Source organism: Panthera leo, chromosome D3 (genome assembly GCF_018350215.1).
Source record: "Panthera leo isolate Ple1 chromosome D3, P.leo_Ple1_pat1.1, whole genome shotgun sequence".
In the NCBI taxonomy this organism is placed as follows: Eukaryota; Metazoa; Chordata; class Mammalia; order Carnivora; family Felidae; genus Panthera; species Panthera leo.
Genome location: NC_056690.1, coordinates 35,759,229 through 35,786,167, shown reverse-complemented (window position 1 = coordinate 35,786,167; position 26,939 = coordinate 35,759,229). Strand labels below are relative to the sequence as shown.

At 46.7% G+C, this 26,939-nt stretch overlaps 1 protein-coding gene across 4 annotated transcripts in view; it reads left to right on the top strand.

The window, feature by feature from the left end:
- Positions 1–26,939, top strand: part of MTCL1 (microtubule crosslinking factor 1) — a 129,031-nt gene that overhangs the window by 88,818 nt on the left and 13,274 nt on the right. For 3 of the 4 annotated variants that reach the window (XM_042909630.1, XM_042909628.1, XM_042909631.1), the window contains 6 exons: positions 1,334–1,426; positions 3,767–3,997; positions 5,630–5,827; positions 15,466–15,633; positions 19,848–20,102; positions 25,392–25,688. In XM_042909630.1, the coding sequence (XP_042765564.1) occupies positions 1,334–1,426; positions 3,767–3,997; positions 5,630–5,827; positions 15,466–15,633; positions 19,848–20,102; positions 25,392–25,688 (1,242 nt within the window). The remainder of the gene's footprint in view (positions 1–1,333; positions 1,427–3,766; positions 3,998–5,629; positions 5,828–15,465; positions 15,634–19,847; positions 20,103–25,391; positions 25,689–26,939) is intronic. The other variant, XM_042909629.1, reaches the window with a different exon arrangement.

Sequence of the window (26,939 nt, the reverse complement as noted above, 5' to 3'; positions counted from 1 at the left end):
TTTAAATATGTAGCTGAATTCCCAAGAAATTTGGGGAAATCTTCAAGGGGTGGAACTGATTTCGGAAGAGAACATTAGAGCAGTCTCTGGCTTTTGGGTGAGCTTGTTAGGGGGATAGTTGCCAGAATTGATTGGTAAGCCAGAGCCTTGGGTTTTAATAGCTGCATGGGGACAGGACACAGGGCCTTGGGTCCAACACAGGCAGAGAAAGCAATGAACCAGGGCTCCAAAGGGCTGCACATTGTGTAGGGCTCAACTGGACAGACATCTGCCTGCTGGCAGAGGGAAGCTTATCGACCAGCATGAAGTCTTCCTCACATAACCATAATGAGAGCCAGCCTCACCAAGATTAGGCTTTGAACTGATTGTCACCCGGTGGCCTAGGAATCCCCAAGGAAAGGAAAGTTTATGTTCTGTTGCTGGCTTCCGCACACACACACACCATCTGGAGGCACATGGTCAACCCAGGTTAATACAAGATCATAGCTAACCCCCCCCCCCCCCACTGATTTTAATGTAACTGTTTCCATCTCTAAAAAAAAAAATACCGTTTCTTTCAAAAATAGTAGCTTTGATTTCTCTATCGTTGCCATTTGGACACAAAAGATAGGCTGTACCAGTAGGTAGACATTACCAATGAGAAGCATGAAAAAAAAAGATTCCTTTGACTATTTTTAACCTAAAATGTAATAAGCAGAACTTGGTGCAGTTCCTTGTAGGCACTGTGTACAACTGAAAAGGCTGAGACAGTGTTTCTGGGCACCCCCACCCCAGTTATCCTGCGCATCCAGCCTACCGCTGCCCAAGAAAGAAAAAGGCATTCTGGACTGAGCACGAAAATCTCTACTAAGAAAGCGTATGAGCAAATTAATTATGCAGCTTAGAACGAACCCGGGCAGTGAATCTCAGAGACCGACTCGTGTGAGGTGGTCACGTTTGACTCGATCAGAGTTGCCAGCTCTGACCGCCCCGGCATTTTGAAAGGCTGCTGTGGTAGCAGAGACTAATTGGGTCTCAGCCTGGTTGGTGGGTACCATGGTGGTCGAAGTTCGGGTCACAGGCACCGCGACGCACCTGTCTCCCAGGAGAGAGATGAGGGCGTCCAGGCTTCCGTCACAGACGACACAAGAGCCCAGGGCAGGATCTTGGGGGAGCTGCCCCAGACTCACTCCCCTGCTGCAGCGCCCGCACGTGCTGTGTCGCTCCGTGTGTGTCCCCGGTTTGTGCAGATGTCTGTCCTGCGTCTTCACGTCAGGCAGAGTCCTCGCGTCCACTAAACCCCTTCCTTTATCCCACCGATCAGCTCAGGGGCCCCCCTGTTTTACCTGAACAGAGTGTATCGCTAGAAGAGCTGCAGGGTCAGCTTGCACAGGCGGCCAGACTGCATCAAGAGGAGACAGAGAAATTTACAGACAGGATTCGTAAGGTAAATATGTAACGCGATTTCAGCACAACCAGGTCTCTGACTGCACAGCCCCTGGAGGCAGATGGCAGGATGTATTTGAGAGAAAGCTGTCATGCACAGGCTCCTGGACTCACAGGGCTGGAGGATCCTCCACTGAGCGGCCCCTCAGACGTCTCCTAAAGAGAACTGTCTGCCTTTCTCTTCTAGAACGTGCTTTGACTGTATTTACGCTGTGGTCTGCAGGAAGTTCTTCCGAACATCGAATCTACCTTTTCCTGCAGCCATGGCCAGCAAAGAAAAATCAAATAAGGGCCTTCATGCATCTGGACATGAAAAGTGTGTCCATAACTTTTGTTGTCCCGCAGATTTGTAAGCTTTCTCGATGTGGTAAGCTTTCTGGTAGAAACTTTAGCAGCTCACCCTAAACGGTTGTCTTCAAAAACCTGCCATTAATTGAGCTGCGGCCTCGTTAACTCTTCTGTTTTAGAATAACCTGGCTAATCATCCTTTATCTGTTAAATCTGTTACCAGAGTTGCTAAGAGAAAGGATTAGCAGACACGGGCACTTATTTCCTAAATAACTTACTTTCCCTTTTTTTTTTTTTTTTTAACTGCACCAAAAATCATGTTTGAGAAGAGAGTCCATCCTGGAGATGCAAAATGGCAGGGCCCCGGGTGGGCCTCGTGGTTGGATTCAGGGTAGAGGAGTGTGTTGCAGCTTGGAGGGGGTGAGAGGTCATCCAGGCTTGTTCAGAGGGAAAGGGACAGTTTTTCCTAACGTGTCCTGAGGGCAGAGGACCGACCCTGAGACTTGAGAAGTGCTTGGCGTCATGGGACAGGCGGAGGCAGCCAGGACGTTTGGGGAAGTCAGAGTCTGGGAAGGAACGTTGGCAGGAGGCTGCAGAATAGCGGACAGAACAGCCCCACCCCCAGTCGCCCACCCCCCGCCCTCCCTGGCCTCCATTGACTAACACTCTAGAACCTCTGACATACCTGCCCTGAGCTAGGTGCTCTGCACATCCCGAGTTAGCTTCGCTTTGCGGCCTAGGGTGCTGAAGCCTCCCCAGTTGGTCGATGGCCTGAGATAACACTGCAAACGGTGAATGTCCAGTGTGGGAGGCTGCCCCTCTCCCCGCTCTGTCCTGCTCTTGTGCCCACGGGGCAGAGAACCCCTGGAAGGACTCTGAGGCTGCCAAGGTGGTGAATTAAATCACCACTATTTTGTGTTATCGCAGCTTGAAGTGCAAAAAAGATCCGGTACAACGACTGGCCACGCAAGTCTGTGCGCAGACCCAGGACCTTCCCAGAGCTGCTTCTCTTCAGTGGCTTTAAGCACATGGGACACATAGGCGTGGACCTCAGGCAGCCATTGTCGCATCCCCATGGTTTCTGCGCACGAATCTAGCACTTTAAGAAAGTGAGACAAAACAAAACTCACTGCCTTGATCTTTGGCCCAGGGGGCGTGTTAAAGCGGGAGAGGACAGCTCAAAACAAGGCTGGCATCCTAACGCTTGTTTTTCGGACTGTGGAACAGAAAGTTTTCATCCCGTCTATCACTTTAGCTACTATTGATATTATTCTTGTGCCCTAATCTGTGCAATAAGATTTTATTCACACCCCTTGGCTTAGTCATTATCGACATAATGATGGTTTATTGCTTGTAAGGTGCCTGTACCCATGCTGAAAAGCAGGAATTTAGCATAGCAAAGGGAAACACTTCCTTTTCAGCAATGCTTTCTTTCCCTAAGGGTCACTCATAACTGATAGGAACGTGAAGTCCTAAGTGTGGCAGCAGGTTGTCAGATTCTTGTTTGCCCACCACTGTATGCAGCAGAGGACCTCACATCTAGAGAAATCCCTGCTCCCCGACCTGCCTCGCCCGCCTGCTCTCTGCGGGCCTCTCCGTCAGCTTGGCAATCTCCACCTTCTGCTGGGGGTGTGCACACCAGAAGGCTCAGGAAGCCAAGGGGAAGGATCTCCACCTACTCCCCCCTTTACAATCCCAGCGTGCCTTTGTGTGCAAGCCCACATCCAGAGGGCACATGGAATCTGCATGGAAATCAGCTGCAGGTAGTACATCCGAAAAACCATTTTCCTGAAGTTTAGAGACCACTAAAAACACCCCGAGAGACTTGACAATGAAAATCGATTATAACCCCTTACTTTGAAATAGGGTTTGCTTCTGAATCGGAAAACCCTTGAGGTTTTTATAACTAGTACATGTCTCAGGGAGTTTCCGTGTTTCACGTCCCAGGTGCAACATGGTAAGGATTGAACGGCAGTTTGCAAAGACTTTTGGTTTGGCTTGGGTGGCAGGTGGGAAGAGCCACTGTCACACTCTCTCCTTTTTTCCATTCAAGATGGAGGAGGAGCACCTCTACGCCTTGAGGTGGAAAGAGCTAGAAATGCACAGCCTGGCTTTGCAAAACACCCTCCATGAGCGAACCTGGAGTGATGAGAGAAATCTGATGCAGCAGGAGCTCCATTCCTTGAAGCAGAACATTTTCCTTTTCTACGTCAAACTCAGGTGGCTGCTGAAGCTCTGGCGGCAAGGGAAACAGATGGAGGAGGAAGGCGAGGATTTCACGGAGGTACCTCTGCCCAGAGCGTTTGTTTTATTTGCGTCCGTTTTGTTCTTGCCCCCCAGGCACTGCTGTCCCTCTGCCTTCTACATACAGAGTCACACTCTGCCATTTCGCGTTATTTTATCAAGTCCAACGCAGGCCATGGAAATGCAACAGGTTGTCGAGTTATACGTTAGACCAAGAATCCCGTGCTGTCCTTTGACCTCGTTTTTGTTTTTTTTTAATAAAATAGAGACAGCATGAGTGGGGAAGGGCAGAGAGAGGGAGACACAGAATCCGAAGGCGGCTCCAGGCTCTGAGCTGTCAGCATAGAGCCTGATGCGGGGCTCAAACTCACAAACCGGGAGATCATGACCTGAGCGGAAGTCAGACGCTTAACCAACTGAGCCACCCAGGCACCCCTTGACCTTGTTTTCAGAGTCCTGGTCTATGACTCCATCGTGCAGCACAGTTTTGCTGCCATTTCTTTTGCCGCTCATCTATGGATTCATGGACATTGTCACCTGGAGTCCCTTCCCATCTCTCGTTCCGCCTTGCTGGTTTGTCCAACCTAGCTCTAAATCTTTCTCTCTTCTTTCCGTTTGGTTCTTGTTCCTAAATGCTAGAGCCCGTTCTGCCAATGCCATTTTATAAGCTCCAGATGGGCCAGATTTTTGCTGCCCTCAGAATCTGTGCACGTGCCTGTTCCCTCCTGTGCCTCCATATTCCCGGATTCATCCCAGAACAAGGACAGAGCCACTTCCTTTCTGATTGATCTTATTGATTAAGCCAGTGTGACCTCGAGCTCTGCAGGCTCCTTCCAGCCTTGCCTTCTGATGCGTGCAGGGCTGGGACCACTGAGGTTCTGAGCATCCGCACCCGTGACTCCTGTGTCAGGGGCTTCAAGGCATCATAAGTGTCAGTTTCCTTTAGACTCCCAGGAACTTTTTGTCTGCTTTTACTTTAGTGAGCAGTGTATATAGTTTGCAGTCATCCTAGGAAGGGGAAGATACTTGGATTCTCTCTCCTCCAGGAGGGAAGAAAGTCTTCCAAAATCAATTCAACCTGCTTCCAAAGAGCCATGACCGAGAAAACCATCATTAAGCAAAACCTAGAAGTAGTTGTAAAGTCTCCTTCTCATCAGTCCTTTGGAGTTTCTTCTCTAGTTTGTAAAACCATAACTTTAATGAATAATCATTTATAAATCATAGAATTTGTCATTGCCAAAATAACTTACAGTAAAATTTCCAATCTTTGCTGACCAACTGGGCACCCGTTATGTGCTGTTCAAAGGAAGAGGGTTGGGGCACCCGGGTGGCTCAGTTGAGCATCCAGCCCAGGTCATGATCTCATGGTTTGTGTGTTTGAGCCCTGCATCTGGCTCTGTGCTGACAGCCTATTAGGGATTCTCTGTCTCCCTCTCTCTCTGCCCCACCCCCCCTCAAAAATAAATACATAAACATTTAAAAAATAAATAAATAAATGAAGAAGGTGGCCAGTGAGTTCATGAAATGGGCTAAATGAGCACATTTGGGAAAAGGCTAAGAAGTCAAGACTTCATAGGCCATAAAGTGGAGAATTATCCTCAAACAATAAAAACCAGGCTGCACAGCAAAGGATTTGGGTGGAGCTGTGATTATTGTCTCCTGCTGTTTTCAGAGTGAGCATCCAGAGACCCTCCCCAGGCTCGGTGAGCTTGGAGAGCAAGGGGACCCGAAGGGGGACAGCCCAGACCGGGACGACAATGGTCCAGGCTGCGGCTTTTCGATGGGAGACCATTCTCCACACTCCCCTGTGCAGATTGGTGACCACGGATCGCGGCTGCAGCCTGCGCATGGGGGGCAGCTCCACAAGCAGGTGGGTGCCGAGGTCCCAGCCCCTCATTCTACCCACATGTGGGAGAGGAGACTGCCAGTCTATGTCTGTGTCATCTTTTTTTATGTGCTGGTGTTCCAGGGAGCAGGAAACTCCTCTGGCTGCCTGTGATTGCCTGGTAGCTGCATTTGTGCTAGAAATTGTATCATTAAGTCTTTTATTTCAGGGTCAGCCCATTAGTTTGTTAGGCTTACATGTATACACAAGGAGCATAGTAGGATCAGATCAGTTGCAGAGGTCAGCAAACGTCCCTGAGAAGGAGAAAGGGGGAAATGTTGAGCTGTGTGTAGAGTGATCTGTGGCTTTACAGAGGTTGACCATTCTTCCCAGGAAGAGACAGTACTTCCTGGGAAGACGGTACTGGCCACAGGAGTGCAGCGCCCTCCTCGTGGCCAGAATGTACAGGGCTTTTTTTGTTGAGGTTTAGCTGAATAGGCATCAGAAACATCACTCATATGGCAACATGATGCATAAGGAGGAAAGAGAAAGTATTTTTTTTAATCCTAAACATGTATAAAGTGTTTTAAGTTCCTTTTGGGCCACTTGAAATAAAAATATTTGATGAGACTTAAAAAAATGAAAGCATGGGGACGGACGCCTGGGTGGCTCAGTCGTTGAAGCATCTGACTGTTGATTTCAGCTCAGGTCATGATCTCGCAGTTTGTGAGATAAAGCCCCACATCAGGCTCTGCACTGACAATGGGGAGCCTGCTTGGGATTCTCTCTCTCTCTCCCTCTCTCTCTGCCCTCCCCTGCTCATGCTTTCTCTTTCTCTCTGTCAAAATAAATAAATGAGTTAAAAAAAAAAAATGAAAGCACATTAAAGTGAGGTGGGATTTCAGTGTATAATGTGAAATAATTATTAAATATTGCCAGATGCCACGTCTGTTAATTATTAAGCAGATAGCCCCTGCTTAATAAACCAAAAGGTAGTGTTCCTGCCACCCAGATTTTTCACGCTTCTGTACAAAACAGCACGTGTGTTGGGTTTAGAGTGTTGAGACGCTAGGAGGCATCCAGCGTTAAAGGTTTTTTGCCCCCAGGCTTTCTGGACTGAGTCCTTTCTGACCCCGTGTTGCTTCTTTGACAGTTCTGCAGGGCAGAACCCAAAGCCCCACGCCCTAGACCCCTGGCTCTGGGGTGAGGGGCAGGGACGGGTGGACCCAGAGCACAGCAGTTACCCCGGGTGTGGCTGTCACCACTCAGCCGCTGACATTTGTGGGCACTCCCTGTGCACTGGACTCCACAGCTGCGGCTCCTCCCTCAGCCCAGAGCCACAGAGGGGTCAAGTGGGAGAGGGCTGGCATCAGATCTTTGGCGCAAATCCAAATGAGGAAAAGGAATGATGTCTAAGCACAGTCCTGAGGGATATGTGTGTTTCCCTGCGTCGGCTTTCTCTCCACAGTCAAATCAGATTTTCACAACTGAAGAGCTGTTTTCTATGCACACCCATCCGTCCTTCATTTTCCCTGAACAGTATGACTCGAGAAAGAGATTATACTTTCAGATGAACGTTTAATTACAATTATTAGGAAGTTTGTCGTTATGCCAGTGTCCCTGGGGAGATTTTAGCTCATGGAGTGAGTTTTTCCAGCAATTGATTTGGTTAGAAAATAAAATACTCCTTTGCGAATAATCCTTTAAAACCTACCACTTGTATTATTTTTAAAAGAGATGTTGTCAGTCCGTTCTACAAAGTATCTGTGATTAGCCCAAATACATCTGTTGATTACTACTTCGCCATAAACCTGCCGCATCTGAGATCGCGCGTTGGGTGTTTCCCACGCGTGCATCCAAATGCTTAGGAAAAGGGAAAAAAATGTAACACATCTGGTTTTCGAAACAATTCTCATGGAAAATTTTACCCTTGGGGTGGGAAATAATGCAGAGTCACTCAGCTGGAACCTCACGTTCAGTGTACTTCAGTGTCATCTCGCTTTGCCTCGTCCTTCCCAAGCTGATTTCCTAGCTCTTCCCCTTGCAAGAGCTAATCACTTTGTACAGTTTGCGCTAGAAGCACACGGGGGGCCTGCGGGGTAGGGTGCCGACGGGCAGAATCAGGACTGCCTTTAATGGACCCGTCTGTCCATAGCAGTTAAGTGCACAATGCCGTCCATCCGAGGACAGAAGATTAATGAGCTCTACTGTACGACAGCTGATTGCCTGGGAGTGAACATTCTCAGTTAGCGGATCTGCCTCCCTTTCGTGGCATGGCTATTAGCTGGACAGCCTGCCTGCAAGAAAAAGAACACGTGTCTCAGAGAGCCGCGCCCTTTGCAGAAACCCTGAGATCCTGCCAAGGTGATAATCAGAATGGGGAGCGTGGCCTGACTCCTTTCCCAAGGCTATATTCCCAAGGAAGGCAATTTCCCAGGCCTCGGTCTTCGCTCTGGGTCGTAGTGAATATTCTCACAGCTGCCGCAGTAAATGGCAAAATGCATCATGTCCAAAGAGGTAAAATGTATCGAGTCAACTTTGGGAATAATTCATAAAAAATTACCAGGTTGGGGTGCCTGGGTGGCTCAGTCGGTTAAGCGGCTGACTTCAGCTCGGGTCATGATCTCAGTGTTCATGAGCTTGAGCCCCGTGTCAGGCTCTGTGCTGACAGCTTAGAGCCTGGAGCCTGCTTCAGATTCTGTGTCTCCCTCTCTCTGTGCCCATCTCCCTCTCGCACTCTGTGTCTGTCTCTCAAAAATAAAATAAATAAACGTTAAAAAAATGTTTTTAATTATCATGTTGGAAAATACTCAGCTGTGTGAATGTTCCCTGTTAACTGATCTTTAGTCACACGACTAGTGATCTAGTGGCAGGAACCCGATTGTCCTCGACAACAGAAAGCACTTTTAGCTCGCCTGGTCTTCTGGAAGAACTGGAAAACATGCAAGAGCTTATTGGATAGCTCTCACCTAGTTCCAGGAAGCTTGCCACTATGTTAAGCTTTAGAGACCTAAGGCTTCATATGTGTTGTATATCTACTAGTAATTCCCAAAATCAAGATTTTTAATGCAAGGGGATTAACTGTGCCAGAATTGTGTGGTTCTAATAGGTAATCGCCTGTGAATCGGATTAATTTATTCAAAGAGAAGTCACTTTTTCTTCCAGGGATGTGGCATAATATTCTTTATTAAAACATCTAAGTATAGGGGCATCTGGGTAGCTCAGTTGGTTGACCATCCGACTCTTGATTTCGGCTCGGGTCATGATCTCGCGCACGGTTCATGAGTTCATGTGCTGACAGTGCAGAGCCTGCTTGGGATTCTCTCTCTCTGCCCTTCCTTGCCTCTCTCTCTCTCTCTCAAATAAACAAACTTAAAAAAAAAAAAAAAGCATCGGGGCACCTGGGTGGCTCAGTCAGTTAAGACTCCAACTTCAGCTCAGGTCACGATCTCGCAGTCCGTGAGTTCGAGCCCCGCGTCAGGCTCTGGGCTGATGGCTCAGAGCCTGGAGCCTGCTTCTGATTCTGTGTCTCCCTCTCTCTCTGCCCCTCCCCCGTTCGTGCTCTGTCTCTGTCTCAAAAATAAATAAACGTTAAAAAAAAAATTTAAAAAAAAAGCATCTGAGTATAAATATAGAGAACCTGATTTAAAACTCAGAGCAAGATCTGATGAAATTATGTTTCATGTTAGTCTCCAACCACAGCTGGTCACTTAAGATCCTCCCTTGGGACCCAGCTTTAGGACCAAGTAGAATCTGTTCCCCTGGACCTTTGTCACTCACTAGTCCAGGACTCATTTGGAGCTTAGGGCCTTCAAGAGCCATCCTAGGTAAAAGTCAGTGCCTTTGGCTCCCCGGGCCTCCCAGACTTCGACTCACGTGGGTACCCACTTTTCTGTTTTGCCCAAGATGCAGGAACTTTCCGAAAGAGCACCTTTGCCAGACAGGGCCTGTATGTCAGAACTGTGATCTGCTCTTTTTTTTTTTTTTTTCACATTTATTCATTTTTGAGATACAGAGAGAGACAGAGCACAAGCGGGGGAGGGGCAGAGAGAGAGGGAGACACAGAATCTGAAGCAGGCTCCAGGCTCCAAGCTGTCAGCACAGAGCCCAACGCGGGACTTGAACTCACAAACTGCAAGATCATGACCTGAGCCGAAGTCGGACGCACAACCAATTGAGCCACCCAGACGCCCCCCCCACCCCTTTTTTTTTTTAATAAGGAAGCTCTCCTCTTGAGCCTAATTTTGTATGTTGTACCATGGTTTATTCTGTGGACTTTGCAACTATATAACCTCACCTAGGAGATAAGCAACTCTATAAAAAGAACCAGACTAGGGGCGCCTGGGTGGCTCCGTGGGTTAAACATCTGCCTTCAGCTCAGGTCATGATCTCATGGTTCGTGGGTTCGAGCCCCATGTTGGGCTCTCTGCTGTCTGTGCAGGGCCTGCTTCGGATCCTCTGTCCCCCTCTCTCTCTGCCCCTCCCCCTACTTGCTTGCTCTCTCTCAAGAGTAAATACATTAAAAAAAAAAAAAAAAAGAACCAGACCAGAGCTTATAATTATGAAACATAATTCATGTTTGCTGTGTGTTTTTGTTTGTTTCTGTTACTGTGCAAATAGCACAGATGCAGGAGGGGAAGAGCCACAAATGCTGAAGGATACTCAGGAAAGGACTCTCTCAGTCCCCATCCCCTCCCCCCACCAGTGTTAGCCATCCATGGTCAGCAGTTTATGACATACTCTTCTACGTGTGCAACAAACCCTAAACCTCGCTACTAAGTGATTTCTTCCCATCTGGCCACTTGATGTCCATCAGACCTGCCCCGGTTTCTTTGAAGCCTTTGGCTGGTAACTCTGGGTTTATAACTTACTGATTACATGTCCATCAATTCCTTCACAAACCCACGTTTATTCTTGGGAACCTCTCTGAAAATTACAGTGACCTGCAGCACAGAGCCCACGTGGCCCGGATCAGCTGCATATTCTCAACCAAAGGACAAACGACTTTTTTGTACAAACATGAATTTCTCATCTCTGTAACCCTCCATCAGAGATTATGTTTTCGTGGCCGGTCGTCAGTGACGCCTTCTCTTTCATCTGTGGGAGGATGGTAGTTTTAGAAAAGAATCTTAAAAATAATCCAAATGGAACAACGGAAGTAAGAACGACAAATGGCTTATTAATAGTAAAATGTTGTTGGATGTGTAAATGTATCCTTTCTGTCTGATCGCACAGTAAAGGACTTGTCTTGGGACTCTTGCCGGTAGAGGGGTTACTTTATTGAATAGTGTATGAGGTGTCCCTCTTTGTAATTACGAAATAGGACCTATGCCTCCCTGTGTTGGGGGTCAAGGGCAGCTACCACAGCATTCTAGAACTCCCTGCCTGTGTCTACTAGCCTAAATGAATAGGAAGTAGAGGCCATCTGGCATTCTGTGGGTGGGCCCTTAGCAGCAGGTCAACAGAACAGAACAATGTATCTGTTCCAGTGTTAGATTACACTCATCTCCAGCATTAATGGCTCTGATACAGGCAAAGTGGTTGATGGTAGCTTAGCTCTCTCACAGAATTATGAAACACATCTTAGAAATCTTACGCAGGAACGATTTTATCAAATAGCTGGCATTGCATCACAAATATCTTGGTGTGTTACCTTTCTCAGAAACTTCCTCTTCACTTTCCATTAATGCTTATTGTATATTTGGGTGGCAGCCTTAATTAGCTGAAGCCCAACCTTGAACCTGGTATAAAGTTTAACACTTTATAGCACAGTCCAGCTCCTGATCCCAATTTTGGAATTATTGTAAGGCTTGCCCAAAAGAGATGAACTTGGAAGGGTTCAAATGCCCTTAGCCTAAGGAAAAGGAAATGGTGGAGCCATTTTATTCCTGCTTTTTTGTAAGAAAGCCAACAAGCTGATCTTGAAGAGATTGAAACGTTGGCCTTTTTCATTGAAATTGACCTATGCTTAACAGATATATAAGCTAAAAGGTTGCATAATTGGGCCCCTGGCACAGAAGTTTCCGAAAAGTCTGTATCCAGGAAGACTTTCACCCAAAGACCTCTAAACGAACCAGAGAATCTTGATTCCATTCTTAACCTGATTAGGATCATCTTTTTACCCAAAACATTGCCCAGCAAGGGCCACCGCGGGAAGAAAAAGTAACACAAGTAACTTTAAAGCATTCTTTCAGGATGGCTCACTAATACTATTACCTTTGATATGGAGGATGGAAATCGCTCCTAGAGATTAAGTGGCTCTCTTAGGCAACGTTTCAAAAACAACAACAACAACAACAACAAAAACCTGGGTAGAATATAATGTCAGAATTTAAATATCTTGGCTCGGTTTGTCCAGCCTTGGGTGGGACAGACCTGGATTGCAGTCTGTGTTCTGCACTTCCTAGCAGAGAGAGCCTGGCAGTTCCTTAGTTACTGCGTGTTCTGGTTCCTCGTCTGTAACAGGGAACGTGACGGTATGCACCCAGCACTGATGCAAGAAGCAGGTAATAACATCATGCAGGTGAATGATCAGCATACCTGATCTTAGCACACCCTCTGACCCATTAGAAGCAATTAGAATTACTCTTCATTACTGGGTTTGGGGCTTGGGGTTTTTGTTTGTTTTTGTTGTGAAAAGTTGATAAGCATCAGGCCCATCTGGGTCTTCAGAAGTTTTTTCTTGGACATCAATCGTTGGCGTTGTGCACCAATGGCCGAGAGCTAGTCTGGCCTCTTGCCATATCACATGCTGCTCCTGGGTGATTATAATAACGAGTATCAATGACATTGATTCTGTGGACTCTCCTGCTCCCTTTGGCCACCTTCATCCCAAAGCAGTTTTTGAACTCCTGCCATGATGATTAATATTCTACTGGTATAACAGCACATTATGTTGATCACTCTGACCCAAATGTGCATGAAAACATTAAGGCTTAATTTTATTTAATCTGATATTTGCTAATGGCAGCAAGTACTTATTTCTAGAGGAACCAAAATTTCTGTCTGCAAAAGGACTATTAATGTGACCTGCTTTCGAGGACCACAAAGTTCCGGTCCTAATGTTGTCAGAGGCATTTAGTGCGGGGCTAAGAACCCTACAGGCTGGCTACATTCACAAAGTGGGGTTTGTAGGGAGCTGTCCATTACATACAAGAATTGATTATATAGTTTTCTGCTTTTTCTTCCACGAGCATGAGATGACTACTCAGACTGGATCAAAACTCTTACCATTAGGTTATGCTTAAAATGCTTAGACTTAAAAAGTAGTGATTGTTTGTTTTTTTGAGAGAGAGCGAGCAAGCCATGAGTAGAGGAGAGGGGCAGAAGGAAAGCGAGAAAGAGACAGAGAGAGAATCCCAAGCAGGCTCCACGCTGAGTGTGGAGTTCCATGTAGAGCTCGATCCCATGACCCTGGGATCATGACCTGAGCTAAAATCAAGAGTCAGACACTCAACTGACTGAGCCACCCAGGAGCCCAAAAGTAGTAATGTATATATTTTTTAAATTTAAAATCCAAAGATGAAAATCCCAAACGAATCTACCATAAAATATAAATACATTTTTTCAAACAAATTCTGTACTCAGAAGGATGTGTATTTCTGAAACAAAAAAATCGCAATACCTCTTCTCACTCACCTGTGCTTACATAATTTTTAAGTACTTTTGGTGTCAGGTTGATTTATTATAGTTATTTATTATAGTTGTACATATATCCTGAGCAGCTCGCTGAGTATAGTGGTAATTTTCTTACATTCAGGTGGTTGGAAGGAATGTGTAGGATTTTTAGAAGGTTCTCTAGTGGCTGAATCTTGAAAATGTTAACTGAACTGTGTACCCTTCATGGCTTCAGTCTCAGGGCTACTAAAGTAAAAACTGGTGTTCAAAGAGAGAATAATGAAAGACCAATAAACGGTAACAAATAGGCCTTTCCACCCAATTGAAAGTCTACCACATATAACTTCAGACAACTTACAGGGAAAACTGGGGAGTTTTCAGCAATAAATTTGCTAATGTTAAGGAGTTTCTCTTTTCTTTTTTTTAAATGTTTTTATTTTACTTTTGAGAGAGAGTGTGTGTGAGAGAGAGAGAGAGAGAGCGCGGGGGAGGGGCAGAGAGAGAGGGAGACAATCCAAAGAAGGCTCCAGGCTCTGAGCTGTCAGCACAGAGCCGGATGCGGGGCTCAAACTCACAACCCGCGAGATCATGACCTGAGCCCAAGTCAGAGACATAACCGACTGAGCCACCCAGGAACCCCAGGAGTTTCTCTTTTCTAACTCAACTTCATTTAAATCCAAACATATAGCCAAAGTATCTTAAATTCTTCCCAAATGTGGCTGACCATTTTTATCTATGTGCACATGTGTTTAGGGGATTAACTAGTTTTAGAATCACGACCGACTCTCCACGTGATGCAGGAGAGCTGGGAGTAGTGAGCGTCCTGCTGCCCTTGGCATGAGAGGTTTATCAAGCAGGGGGGATTTGCTCTGAGAATAAGGGGTCCTGTGTTCCCAAAGTCGAGATGGTCTGCATCCAGACAGAACTGAGAGAGCTTTAATTCTACCTGCCTCATAAATGCACCAAACAAGATTCCCCGGAGACAGTCTGGAAGCTCATGATGCACTTAGTGTTTTCTGCCCAACTGGAAGAGAGGAGCTCATGGGGCTTTTATTATCCAGGTACCATAATTGATTCAGGATTTAATGCACTTAGACAAACCTTTCTGGTATAGTGTCCGTGCCAAAATGTACTAAGATAGCCAGCATGGTTTTGAAATGTGCCTTCAAAGGGCAGGGTGGATTTTAGAAAATATAAAATCTCTAAGTTAGGTGTAAGCAGATTAGGGATAAAAATCCCATTTTCATTTATGAGACCTGTTTGCGTACTTCCCACAGGCTGAGCACTGTGTGAAACACTGGAAATCAGGAGTGGGTAAGGTTTTGTCTCCCGCCCGCCACCCCTGTACTTTACCGTGGCGGTGGAGTGAGTAGGGGCGGCACGAGAAAACCAGTAGGTGCCATGGTTATTCATGCTGTTGGTGCAGCAGAAAGGAGGGGCACAGTGATTCTATCTCAGAGGACCATGAGGAAGCCTTCACGAACAAGTTAAGCGTTCACTTTTGGCTTTGTTTATGAAAGCTCAGCATGCCCTTCCCCACATGGCCATACTGATCCATACAAGCCACACAGTATGACCACGCTGTGCTTATAAGAGACACAGAGCCTATTTTTTATTCCCTTCTGGTTCAGTGGCTGGTATTAAAATGACAGAATATGTCGGTGAGTGTTCAGATCTTGCTAGATCTGCATCCCCAGTCACAGCTTTGGACGTCTGAAGTCACATGTAGCGTCCTCGCAGCCCCGGCTTCCGGGTTCCCCGTGGCCTCCTGCAGCTTCCTCCCTTCTGCTTCTGGGCCTGGAGGACCAGCCTGAGTGCCAGCCTCCCTCCTATTCCGACAGGCCCTTAGGAGTCTTAGCCCCAGGAGCCTGACAGCCGGCAGCAGGGGGACCCCCTGGCTGCGTCCCACTAACCGTGCAGACTTCGCACCTGCTCTGCATACGCCCACCGCAACAGCCCCTTGGACACAGCCCGGCACCCCGTTGATGCTAGGCTCCCCTCCTCTTCGGACCTAAAGAAAACCCTGGCACGAACTGGCAGACCCGACTCCATGTTCCCCCCTGCAGGTGGTGGAAAACCAGCAGCTGTTTGGTGCGCTCAAGACCCTGCTGGAGGACCTGCACGCGGAGCTGCGGGAGGACGAGCATGCGCGGCGGCGGCTGCAGCAGCAGTACGCCAGCGACAAGGCCGCCTGGGACGTGCAGTGGGCGGCGCTCAAGTGCCGCCTGGAACAGGTACCTGCCCGCGGGGTCCCCCTGCCCCAACTGTGGGGCCTCCGTTGTCTGGGCCAGGTGGGGAGAAGGCACAGTACCTCGGATCCAGGGTGGTCCTTGTCCTAAGAGATCATCGACTCCGAGGCGAAAGCCTGGAACAGCTGCAAGCTCGCTCGGTCGCTCACTCGCTCTCCTTAAAATTCCCAGCCTTGGGGCGCCTGGGTGGTTCAATCCGTTAAGCGTACAACTTCAACTCAGGTCATGATCTTGCAGTTTGTGGGTTCTGTGCTGACAGCTGGTAGCCTGGAGCCTGCTTCAGATTCTGTGTCTCCCCCTCTCGCTGCCCTTGCCTGCTCATGCTCTGTCTCTCTCTGTCTCTCAAAAATAAACATTAAAAAAAGTTTTTTTTTTTAATTCCCGGCCTTTCCGAGACACCTTCGTCCCCCTTCCCAGTCCCTCTCCCGAGAAGGAAACACAGTCTCCACTGAACGCCTTTGGCCAGTAGCATTTATTTTCCCATTCTGCACTGAACAAGGCGGTACTTAGCCCCATCGAAGGATGGCCCAGCATGAAGTGGTGATCAGAACACGCTGACACAGTTCAGACAGGAACAAAGAAAATGCAGATTGTGGCTTAGTTATCTCTGGAAAAGGAAAACATGTGCATTCCTTTAGATTTCTCCAAATACTGAAAAGAGCTTGTAGACCTTCCACTACGTGCCCTGGAGGTCTGATCAGTTTCCGTGTCCTTATCTCCCCTGGAGGAAATGGAGGCCCAGAGGAAGTGTCCGGTCTCAGATCATGGAGCCTTCAGTGCTTGAGTGGAGAGAACAGGGTCCTGCCTGCACCCTCCCAACAGAGCAGAGACTCTTTGGAGATTTTAGACAGGGCCATGGTTGTTAAGGTCAGACTTCTCCAGAAACGTTCTTTTCTTAAGTGTTTTCTCCCTGGAAATCCTTAAAAGCAATGTCACCTCCTGCCCAGGGTCTGCTCGCTCAGGTTGTTTCTCTAGATCTCTTCCAGCCCCTTGATCATCATGGGAGGAAATCTGTGCATCTTTGATAATCTACTTTCTAGGCCCTATTTTGAGGCAAATCTTAAACTAATTAAAATTTTATATGAATTGGCCACGTCATGAAAGACAAAGAAATGGAGACATCTTCCAAATGGCCTTGATAAGAGATGAAAGGGCCTGTCATGTCAAAAGCAAACAGCTTCCCTGGTACCCACAAGTTCAAATGCATTGCCAGCTGGCCCAAGGGAGCATCGCTATCAGGTTCATAGCCCTAGGTAGAGCAGAGACACAGCCTTCTCTGCAGAGGAAGCAGCAAAGCATAGCAAAACCAAAGCACCAGGCCAGGCTGGCGGAGCTGCTGACCCAGTTATGAATCCTGTCTACCTGCCCGGTAGGAGATTCTTACTAGATGCCCTGGTTTATCTGAGTGCACAGCCTGAAGCATCCGCAGTGGAGGAAAAATGAGTAAGGATGCTCTTTAAGCCATTTTAAAATATGTTTGTGGGGGAGAAAGCTAAATATTTTCAAAGATGTAAGTGTAGGTGTAGCTAAAGAAAGGAGGCCTAATCTTTGAGATGAGCCGATTTCAAAATATTTCATCTTTGTTTTAGAGAAACCTGGCATCCACCCACACGTGTGCTACACATAAAGCCTCTGGAAAAGTCAATAACACTGAGAAATAAAAATAGGACTTCAAACCTAGAAGCAAGGCGGTACTAGGTAAAGATTCATCTTCCGCCCAAATCGTTGAAGAAGTTTCTGACACATTTGCAGCCCAGGAAGCAGTGAATGCAGGCCGAGGATGGTTCACTTATAATCCCCCCGTCTTTACTCTCTTCTACTTAAAAGCAAAACAAGTGAATTCTATCAAAAGTTAAGTATTTTCTCTCCGTGAAGGCCATGTGGTGTCAATGCCCATGTCTGTGATTCCTTCACTTAACTCCCAACTCAGACCTTGTTCTAGATGCCATCAAATAAGATGTTTCTTGAAGGGGCTGTCAGTGCAATGGGAGACCCAGACAAGGGCGGCAATTTGTAATACTGTCATAAGTGTCCCACGAGGCCTATACGCAGTGCTGCGGGGGGGGGGGGGGGGGATGCAGAGCCCACACCTCAGCCTGAGGTTTCAGGGAGGGGGTGTTCATGAAAGTGAAAGTGCTGCTGCTTAGCATGAGTCTCGGAAGATGAATAAGAGTGGGTACATGGGAAAAGAGAGAAAGGATGTTTCAGACAAAAAAAGGCACAGTGAAGAAAGGAGCATAGTACATCTGAGGAGCCGCACCTAGTCAGGTTATGAGAGAGAAAGAATGTGCAAAAGATTGAAACAGAAATCCGGACTGTATCACGGAAGTAAAGCATTTTGGATTTACCTTTGCAAAGATTGTCCTGACTTCAAGGAGGAGGATGGATTAGAAGCCCAGTAGAATTGAATAGAGTAACATGGTTCCATCCATAAAATCCGGGGGTCTGCCGAACTGGAATGGGGAAAACATTCACTAATCTTCTGCTAAAATGTATCATGTTCTGCAGCAACAGTAAACTTCCAGTTCCTTCCTCCTGTCCTCTGCTGTCGTTGCCCCAGTTTACTTCTACACGTTCTGTAAACACACATCACGTTGCAACTGTTTTTGCTTTAGGCACTCAGTAATACTTTTAAAGCAATTAAGGGGCGCCTGGGTGGCTCAGTCAGTTAAGCGTCCGACTTCAGCTCAGGTCATGATCTCACAGTTTGTGAGTTCGAGCCCCGCGTCGGGCTCTGTGCTGACAGCTCGGAGCCTGGAGCCTGCTTGGAATTCTGTGTCTCATTCTCTCTCTGCCCCTACCCCACTTGTGTTCTGTCTCTCTCTCTCTGTCTCTCAAAAATAAATAAATAGATAAATAAATAAATAAATAAATAAATAAATAAACAAATTTTTAAAAAGGGGAACATGAGTTTGGGAGCACCTGGGTGGCTCAGTCGGTTAAGCATCCGACTTCGGCTCGGGTCATGATCTCACGGTTCGTGGGCTTTGCACTGACAGCATGGAGCCTGCTTCGGATTCTGTCTCCCTCTCTTTCTGCCCCTCCTCCACTCGTGCTCTCTCTCTCTCTCTCTCTCTCTCTCTCAAAAATAAACATTTAAAAAATGTTTTTAAATAGGGGAAACGTGAGTTTTTATTTGTACTTCTGTCATTTCCAGTGTTCTTCATTTTTTGTGTGTATAAGTAAGAGTGTCTCTTAGTATCGTAATCCTTCTGCCTGAAAACTTCCTCCATCATTTCTTGAAATACAGGTCTGCTGGCAATGATTTTTTTTAATTTTAATTTGTTTAAAAAGCATCTTTGCCTTAGTTTTGAAAGATATTGTTGCTGAGCATTGAAGTCTGTCGAGGTTGACCCTTTCCCCCTTCAGTCCTTTAAAGATGTTGTTCCATCATCCTCTGACTCAAATAGTTTCAGAGGAGAGGTCAGCTGTCATTCGTGTCTGTGTACCTCTGGGTGTGGTATGTTTTTCTGTCTGCCTCCAAGGTTTCCTGTTTGGTGTTGAGCAGTCTGAATATGATATGTCTAGATGGAAGTTTGTTTTTTTGTTTTTTGTTTTTGTTTTTAATGTTCATTTATTCTGAGGGAGTGAGATAGTGCGAGCAGGGGGAGGGGCAGAGAGGGAGGGAGACACAGAATCCGAAACAGGCTCCAGGCTCCGAGCTGTCAGCACAGAGCCTGATGCAGGGCTCGAACCCACGAACCGCGAGATCATGACCCGAGCCAAAGCCGGACGCTCAACCGACTGAGCCCCCAGGCGCCCCTAGATGGAAGTTTCTTTGACTGTTTGTTTTTGGTATTTAATCTCATGGCTGTTTAACGGATATTTATTGTGAACTGGTAGGTCCCACTGCTACTCCATCACCAGTGTCCATACAGGGGCCGAGGACTTAGGGACACGTACCTGCCCTCCAGGAACTCTGCAGAAGGAAGACAAGATAGGGTGGTAACCGAGTCAGGAAGTGGAGCTGAGAAGCAGATGAGAGGAAGCTAAACGGACTCACTGCTTTACGTTCCGTGTGACTCTGTCCAATGCTCCTAACTAGGACTTTAAAACTGAAAATTGTTTTTTCCACGAGACTGGTCAGATCTGGGCTGAAACATGTCTCCAGGGACAATATGCAAACGTGCTGAGATGTTCTTCACCTGTTAATACAAGACTGGCCAGGGATTAAGGTCTAAGTCTTTTCTCCTTCCCAGCTGGAAGAGAAGACGGAGAAGAACTTGGGAGAACCAGGCTCTCCCGCCGACAGCAAAGGGGCCTTCAAGAAGGAGAGGGAGACGCACCAGAAGCTCCTCGCCGACAGTCACGGCCTGGTTATGGACCTGCGCTGGCAGATCCATCACAGCGAGAAGAACTGGAACCGGGAGAAGGTGGAGCTTCTCGACCGTCTAGACCGAGACCGGCAGGAGTGGGAGCGGCAGAAGAAGGAGCTCTTGTGGCGAATAGAACAGGTAAGGGAGCACGAACAGGGAAGAGGGTACAGACAACTAAACTGACCTGGAAATCGGAGCACTTAGGGGAAAAAATAGATGAGCCTACTGCGAGGTCCTTACTACATCAGGATGTTCCACGGGCTTCCAAAGGAAGAGGAAAAAATAGCAGAATTTCTAGTGTGGGAGATCCAGACCGGGCCCTGCTAGTACACAGATCTCATCGCAAAGCTTGTGGGTAACTTCCTTGTGTGTATACGTGTGGGAGGTCTGTGGTCAGGGCTTGGGGGGGGTGGGGTGGGTGGCATTTTAAAAGAAGTTAAAGACTGAACTTGAAAGATGAGGTTATTTCAGGTCTTATTAGGTGATTCCTGCAAGATGCAAACTACCTTTGAAGTTGGCCACTAAAGATGTGGTCACAGTCACGGCTCCAACTTGAATGGAATTGCTGTCCATTAGGAAAGAAATTGCTGAATCAGGTTGGAAATCAGGCTGTTTGCACCTGCTGTGGATCTTGCTGAGCTGTGATTAGGTAGGACCGTAGTCGGAGAGGGAGCTGGTAGTTCATTGCCTTCAGCTAAACAAATGATTCCAACACCCAGATGAATTCAGCGGGGGATGGGGAGTTGTTTTTCTACCTTCCAGATAATAGAAAATAAGTCTACATTGCGTCAGACTTAGGACGGTTTGCATAGTTGGGGTCATGCCTGAGTGATGCACAAATTAAATTTTCTCATTAAACTGATGAAGGCTTGGAATTCTTCCCTGGATGGAGTTTTACATAGCGTATGTGTATTTTTTTATTTATTCCAGCCAGGCACACTTATAAATTTATGAAGCCTCAAGGAAACGTATTAATCAATAGGAAACCAAGTTCAGGAAAAATAACATTACTCTATTACAAATACCCATACTGCTGGCATTTATGTGGGAGCCTTTTGAAAACTGTGCTCTATCATTCCAAGATGTGGTACCTGTGTTATGCAGGTGCAATGGCCAGGGTTAGTTTCTGTATACTGTCTGGGAGAGAGAGAAGGTGAACGAGCTAAAAAAAGAAAAAAAAAAAGCCCCTGGCTCAGAAAGCGTTGAGAAGAGGGGCACCTTGGTGGCTCAGTCGGTTGAGCACCTGACTTCGGCTCAGGTCATTATCTCATGGTTTGTGGGTTCAGCCCCCGAGTCGGGCTCTGTGCTGATAGCTCAGGGCCTGGAGCCTGCTACGGATTCTGTGTCTCCCTCTCTCTCTGTCCCTCCCCCACTTGCACTCTGTCTCTCTCTATCTCAAAAATAAATAAAAATATTTTTAAAAAAATTTTAAAAAAGCGTTGAGAAGAAAGCACAGTGCAGATAAAAAGGAGCAACAGTTCCTCCCAGATCTGATTACTCACACAACCGAGCCACCATACTGATATCTGATGTGGCTCCTTTCAAAATTCCCCAAATTCTATCAAAGGAAAGGTGACCACTTCCTGTTTGGCCTAGAAATGCATCGTTTGAGAAGAATCTTCTGCATTAAATCCCCTGTGCGCCTGTGCTCTGCTGAATGGATCAGCTGTTAGGTAGAAGTGGCAAGAGCAAAAATAGCATGTATTCTTGCAAAACGGTCATTGATTTATCACATCCAGCTTCAGCTAACCAGGATCTCCGTAACTCCAGGCACCTTGTTACCGGAGAGGTTCCCTCTTGGCCTTCCCTCCAGGAGCACTCACTGTGTCCCACCTGTACCACAGTAAGGCCGTCAGGATCCCTGCCATGGCCCCTCTGGGGTCCCCTTTGGCTGTGAGCTATGGGCTCCTTGGTCTTTGCACTGCTGCTTTTTAGAAGTCACACCCTGGCTATCATTTAAACAAGCTGTTAGGGTTTTACTTGGGGGAAGGAAGAATTCCTAGTGAGGGAAAATATAGTAAGACATCTGATGATATTGAGCTTTTGAAGAGTTCGTGACCAGAGAAGTGCAGGTGCCCCATGTTAAGAAACTGTATTTTGAAAGATAAAAGCGGGCATGTGCTTGCTGAACCCCATTTCCGACTCATGTCCGCATTCCGTGTCGGGACCGCAGCAGTCCTACCAAGCCGACAGCCTCAGAACTTCAGTCCTCAAGGTTAACGTCTCTGAACGTAATGGATTCAAGACACATGGGTTCCAGGCAGTCATCTGTTCCTGAAATCTGTGTGGTGGCTCCCACCGGCTTTGTACAATGATCTCACTGCTGTTTTTAGAAGAGGATTTGTTGCCAGTGAATGATGCTTCAGATATGCGGTTGTGGCTTTCAAAAATAAATCTGGCCTTTTCCCACAAATAGTCAGCATTTTAAAAGACAATTTTATAAACCTTGGTACCCAATCCTGAAAATTAGATAAAGCAGTTATAGGCGTTCTCCGTAAAAGAGGAAAGTGACTGAAGTGTGTGTATGTGTGGAAGCTTTGTTTATCATTCATTGAATTTTTAGCCCCGCATTCCATAGATAAACAAGAAATAGAAGTGAACATTCTTCATAACGTATGCTCTTGACATTTGACTACTTGGTGAGCCACGTAACCTTGACTGTGATCACCCTAACACAGTTGGTGAAGGAAGTGACACTAAATCCATTTTCCACTTTCAGAACACATGCTTCATACTCGTCCGGTGTCGTTAAATTCCGACATAATTTCTGGGCCACATGAGGCATTTTATATGATGGATGACTGTGGGAATGTGGTTAAGGTCATATAACACATATCATCTATCTTATCAACGTCTCTTGTCCCGGTCCAGATTTGACTGGGTGATAGTTAACTTTTATGGAGTCACACTACATTTCTCCTTAGAATTAAGTTCCCAGTTAACACGCAGATGATATAGGACCCGCCGCTGTACTAAAGACCTAAAAGAAGGACCCTGTGTCGTTCCGTTCTCCTTCCAGTAACTTCCTTAAATCAGCTGCTTCTACACCCTGAAAGGCCATTCTTTTAAAACCTGCTCACAAAGTGACCTTTTTTTTCCTTTGACCGTTTGGGTAAGGTGACACCTTTGAAGGTTTATTGTTTCCTGTATTACTTGAAATGCAAAGCTTTTCCGTTTTCTATTTGCACTAAAAGTTGTCCTGCTGCAGGATTCTAAGTACAGTAGGTGCTGATGGCTCGTTTGAAATGACTCTCCTAGGAAACCCGATCCTTTTAAGGACCCATTATTCTATTACAACACCCCAGAGGCATCTTACAGCAGATACCTCCAGCTAAACCCATTCCAGTTCATTTTTAGGAAACCTAACACTTCCCAGCTTTAGTATACATTGCTTCTGGCCGCCTGGGTTTATTTTTGAATTCCCACTTTGCTGAGTTAGAATGTGCTGGTTCAGAGCTCTCCTCCTTAGTCATTCTTTCCTCCCCTTCACACACACCCGCGGAGCACATTTACAGCTTCGAATGTGATTCTTGTGTTTTAATTCTCACCCAGAATAGCTTAGGGATGATCACGTGTTGAAACTCAATTGCGCTGACATGCGTTAGATGAATAAAAAAAAGCTTTCCTTTTTTGTTGTTTTGTTTGTTTGTTTGTTTGTTTTTTGGTTTTGGGGTTTTTTTTGTTTTTGGGTTTTGGGGTTTTTTTGTTTTTGTTTTTTGTTTTTAAAGAAAACATTAGCATCTTTAAGAGAACTGAGAAGAATTGTGTCTTAGGGTTGAGAGCACAGGGGCGTAGCTGAAACCCAGAGCGATTGGCTTGTTGGCTAATTCAGCTGTGACCCGGCGTCAGACTCTTAACATTTAAGCTCTGGCTACTTGCATCTCCATCTTTCTCAGAAACTGAAGATAATCCACCGCTTCAGAAATTACTAAAAATGAGGAAGAGTCCCCTTGTCCCCATTCTCAAACGTTGACTTTGTTCCTGACGATGCAGAAGCCACACATACCTCCTGCTCATGGATGAAGGCTTCAGTGAGGACCCAGAGGTGTAGCTGGTGAAATGGGCTGTTAAAAAAAAAAAAAAAATTAATGCTTCCAAGGGAGTTTTGGAACTTCTTGGCACCCTACTTGAGGACTGGAAATCTTCCTTCTTTGGAAAATCCAAATGTCACTTTCACCCTTCAGATAGTTTTCTTGTTCAGAACAGCAGCCAACGTGGTAAGAGCGTGTGAGCAGGTCACCCAGTAAGGACCCCGGCGGAGACACGTAGGTGGAAATATCCTCAGGCCTCAGTTACGCTTTCTGCACCTGTTTTGAAAGGAAGGCAGTGAGGAAAGCTCCAGAGAGTCCGGGGGGAGCCATCCATTAGGGCTTCTCCAGGGAGTGAGCACCATTTCTGCACACCATTTCTCTGCCTGTCACTGTGAGTTCACATTGACTCCCTTCCTAAGTGGCTCCAGGTTGTTAGTTCTAATGCCGTAAATAGGCAAGACGTGTATCAGTGCACCCAGGCCCGAGCGAGGTCAGTGGTGGTCATCTTGCTGACAAGCATTGAGTTGCCCAATGGGCCTGGCCCCTGGTGGGCTCGCCTTTCTTGTGGCCCCTCCACAGCAGGAAGCCGTGCTGTCCCCATTTTACAGATGACGACACTGAGCTGAGGAAACCAGCAAGGCACAGGACAATGGCTCCAACTCAGACCTCCCTAACTCCAGGGGTTCCCGAGTTTCTCAAGTCAGGCGAAAAAAAAAAAAAAAAAAAAAAAAAAAGGATGGCTCTAAAGTATGTGGCATATTTTTCTTGTTTTCAGTCAGATCCGATCTTTAATCAACTTTATAGCTAAGCTTTAACCCTCTCAAGCAAAGTGGAAGTTACTTTTGACACCCAGTGGTTACAACCCAGTTCGATCACTTAGGTTACATAGGGGACCCATCCTAAATGACAGTATTATAATTAGGAAACCTGCTGGTTAGGAAAATCAAATTCACCCTCAGAAATTTGCTGCCACTGATGGTTTTCCATTGAGTGTGCCTTAAGTTCTGAAGGTATAAAGGGAGTTCTAAATATGTCACTTAACAGTGTTCAATTTTTTAAATAAATGTATAATTTCCTGTGAGCAGTTCGCCAAGTTATATCCAGTACTCCAAGTTACACATAGGAATATATATATTCTTGTCAGAAGGAGTTGGCTTGTGTGTATAGTTAATGCAGATTTTCCAGTCCGGATAAAATTGTGATTTTTTTTTTAAATAAAAGCATCTGTAATGTCGTGTTACTTTTGGAATTAAGGTCAGACCTTTAAGAACATATACTTCTCATAGTCTTTCCAGTGGCCCCAAATGTAATTCCAAACTGGGGAGAAGCAGTGGTCTTAGGGAGAGCAACAGAGGGAAAGGTGAGGCTAACTGCTTTCATTTTTAAAACGCTCAAGTTGCAGAAAGAAAACAGCCCCCGGAGAAGTGGCAGCTTCCTCTGTGATCCAAAAGAAGGCAACATCCGCCCCTTTGCCCACCCGGGAAGCCCCCGTATGCCCCGCCCCTTGGGGATGTGGCCCTGCGCAGACACAGACTCTACCCCATTTGAAGACCGGCCGCTGTCCAAGCTGAAGGAATCGGACAGGTGTTCAGCACGGGAAAATCTCTACTTGGACGCCTTGTCCCTGGATGACGAGCCAGAGGAGCCTCCGGCCCGCGGGCCCCAGCGGGAGTTCAGGAACTGCCTCCCCCAGGTCGGCTTGGGATTTGGGGTCCGGTTAACTGCTGCAGGACCCCGGGGGTTGTCAGGAAACCTGGCCGTGGGGTCTGCAGGCTCAAAGGCTTTGCACATCGCAGCCTCTGGGTTGAGTACACAGGAAACGTTCACAATACCAAGAGCTTGGCTTGGTAATCCTGACCCCAGGCTCCTAGCATGTGCTGTGTTCAGGTGCACTCTGCCACCGCGTCTCGGGTTTGAATGTGCAGGACTGTGTCCTCTGTGAATGAACGGTCTCCCACGTGAGCAGGTCCAGTGAAACACAGGAGGAGACAGTTCAATCTGGGAACTATAGGTCTTCAGCTTCTCTTTAAATCATAGCAGCCTTCTGATTCTAAACTTGCTGGTAGCAGTAAAATCTGTTCTAAAGAAAGCACTCACGTTGGGAACTAGTGAGTGTCACTAAACAATGACATACTATAAATTCTTGCTCTGTGCAAAGGGGAAGAAAAATCCAACACTTAGAAGCCATGCGTCAATTAGATCAGCAAATCTATGAGGTAAGCACTGGGCTGAAATTTCCCCGGTGCAGCATCAGGTTTTTCTGGTTACCCCTTTTCAAAACCTAGGTTTTAAAACCGGGTTTGATTTTAGGAATTAGTACTCGTGGGTCAGTTTAAGAGTTGCTGTACCTGTCATTGAACCTGTCCCAAACACTTAACAGACTTCAAAGAGTTCTCGTCAAGTAGTGTTGAAATGTGGGTCAGTTACACTTGAGTCAGGTGTCTGTGAGGTCAAGTACCTTCTCAGCGGTATGTAGCCAGGTGGCATGACATCACCAATATGCCACCCTGTTTGATCTATCAGCAACCCCCACAGTGCAGCCGCACAGCAGAGAGAAAGCAGACCAGGGTCAGGAGCCTGCCCTGTCCCAGCTCCAGAGTGACCGTGGCCCCACATTGATGGGTACAAAGTGGGAGTCGTTGTAAGTTCACCTCTCATTCCGAATGGCCATGCTCACAATCAAGAAAGTGCTCACGCCTAAGGAGGTTGCATCAACTTCTACAGTGAGGCTTAGCCCAAGGGACATCAGTCTCCTAACTTCCTCTCTTGGGGCCCGATCTTCCCTTCGCCCACCTCCTCCTCTCTCTCTCTCTCTCTCTCTCTCTCTCTCACACACACACACACACACACACACACACACACACACACACACACATTCAGATGTATTCAGGTCATTACAAAAGCCAGCTTTGAAATTTACGTAGTTAGAAGTCCTTTGAGGAAG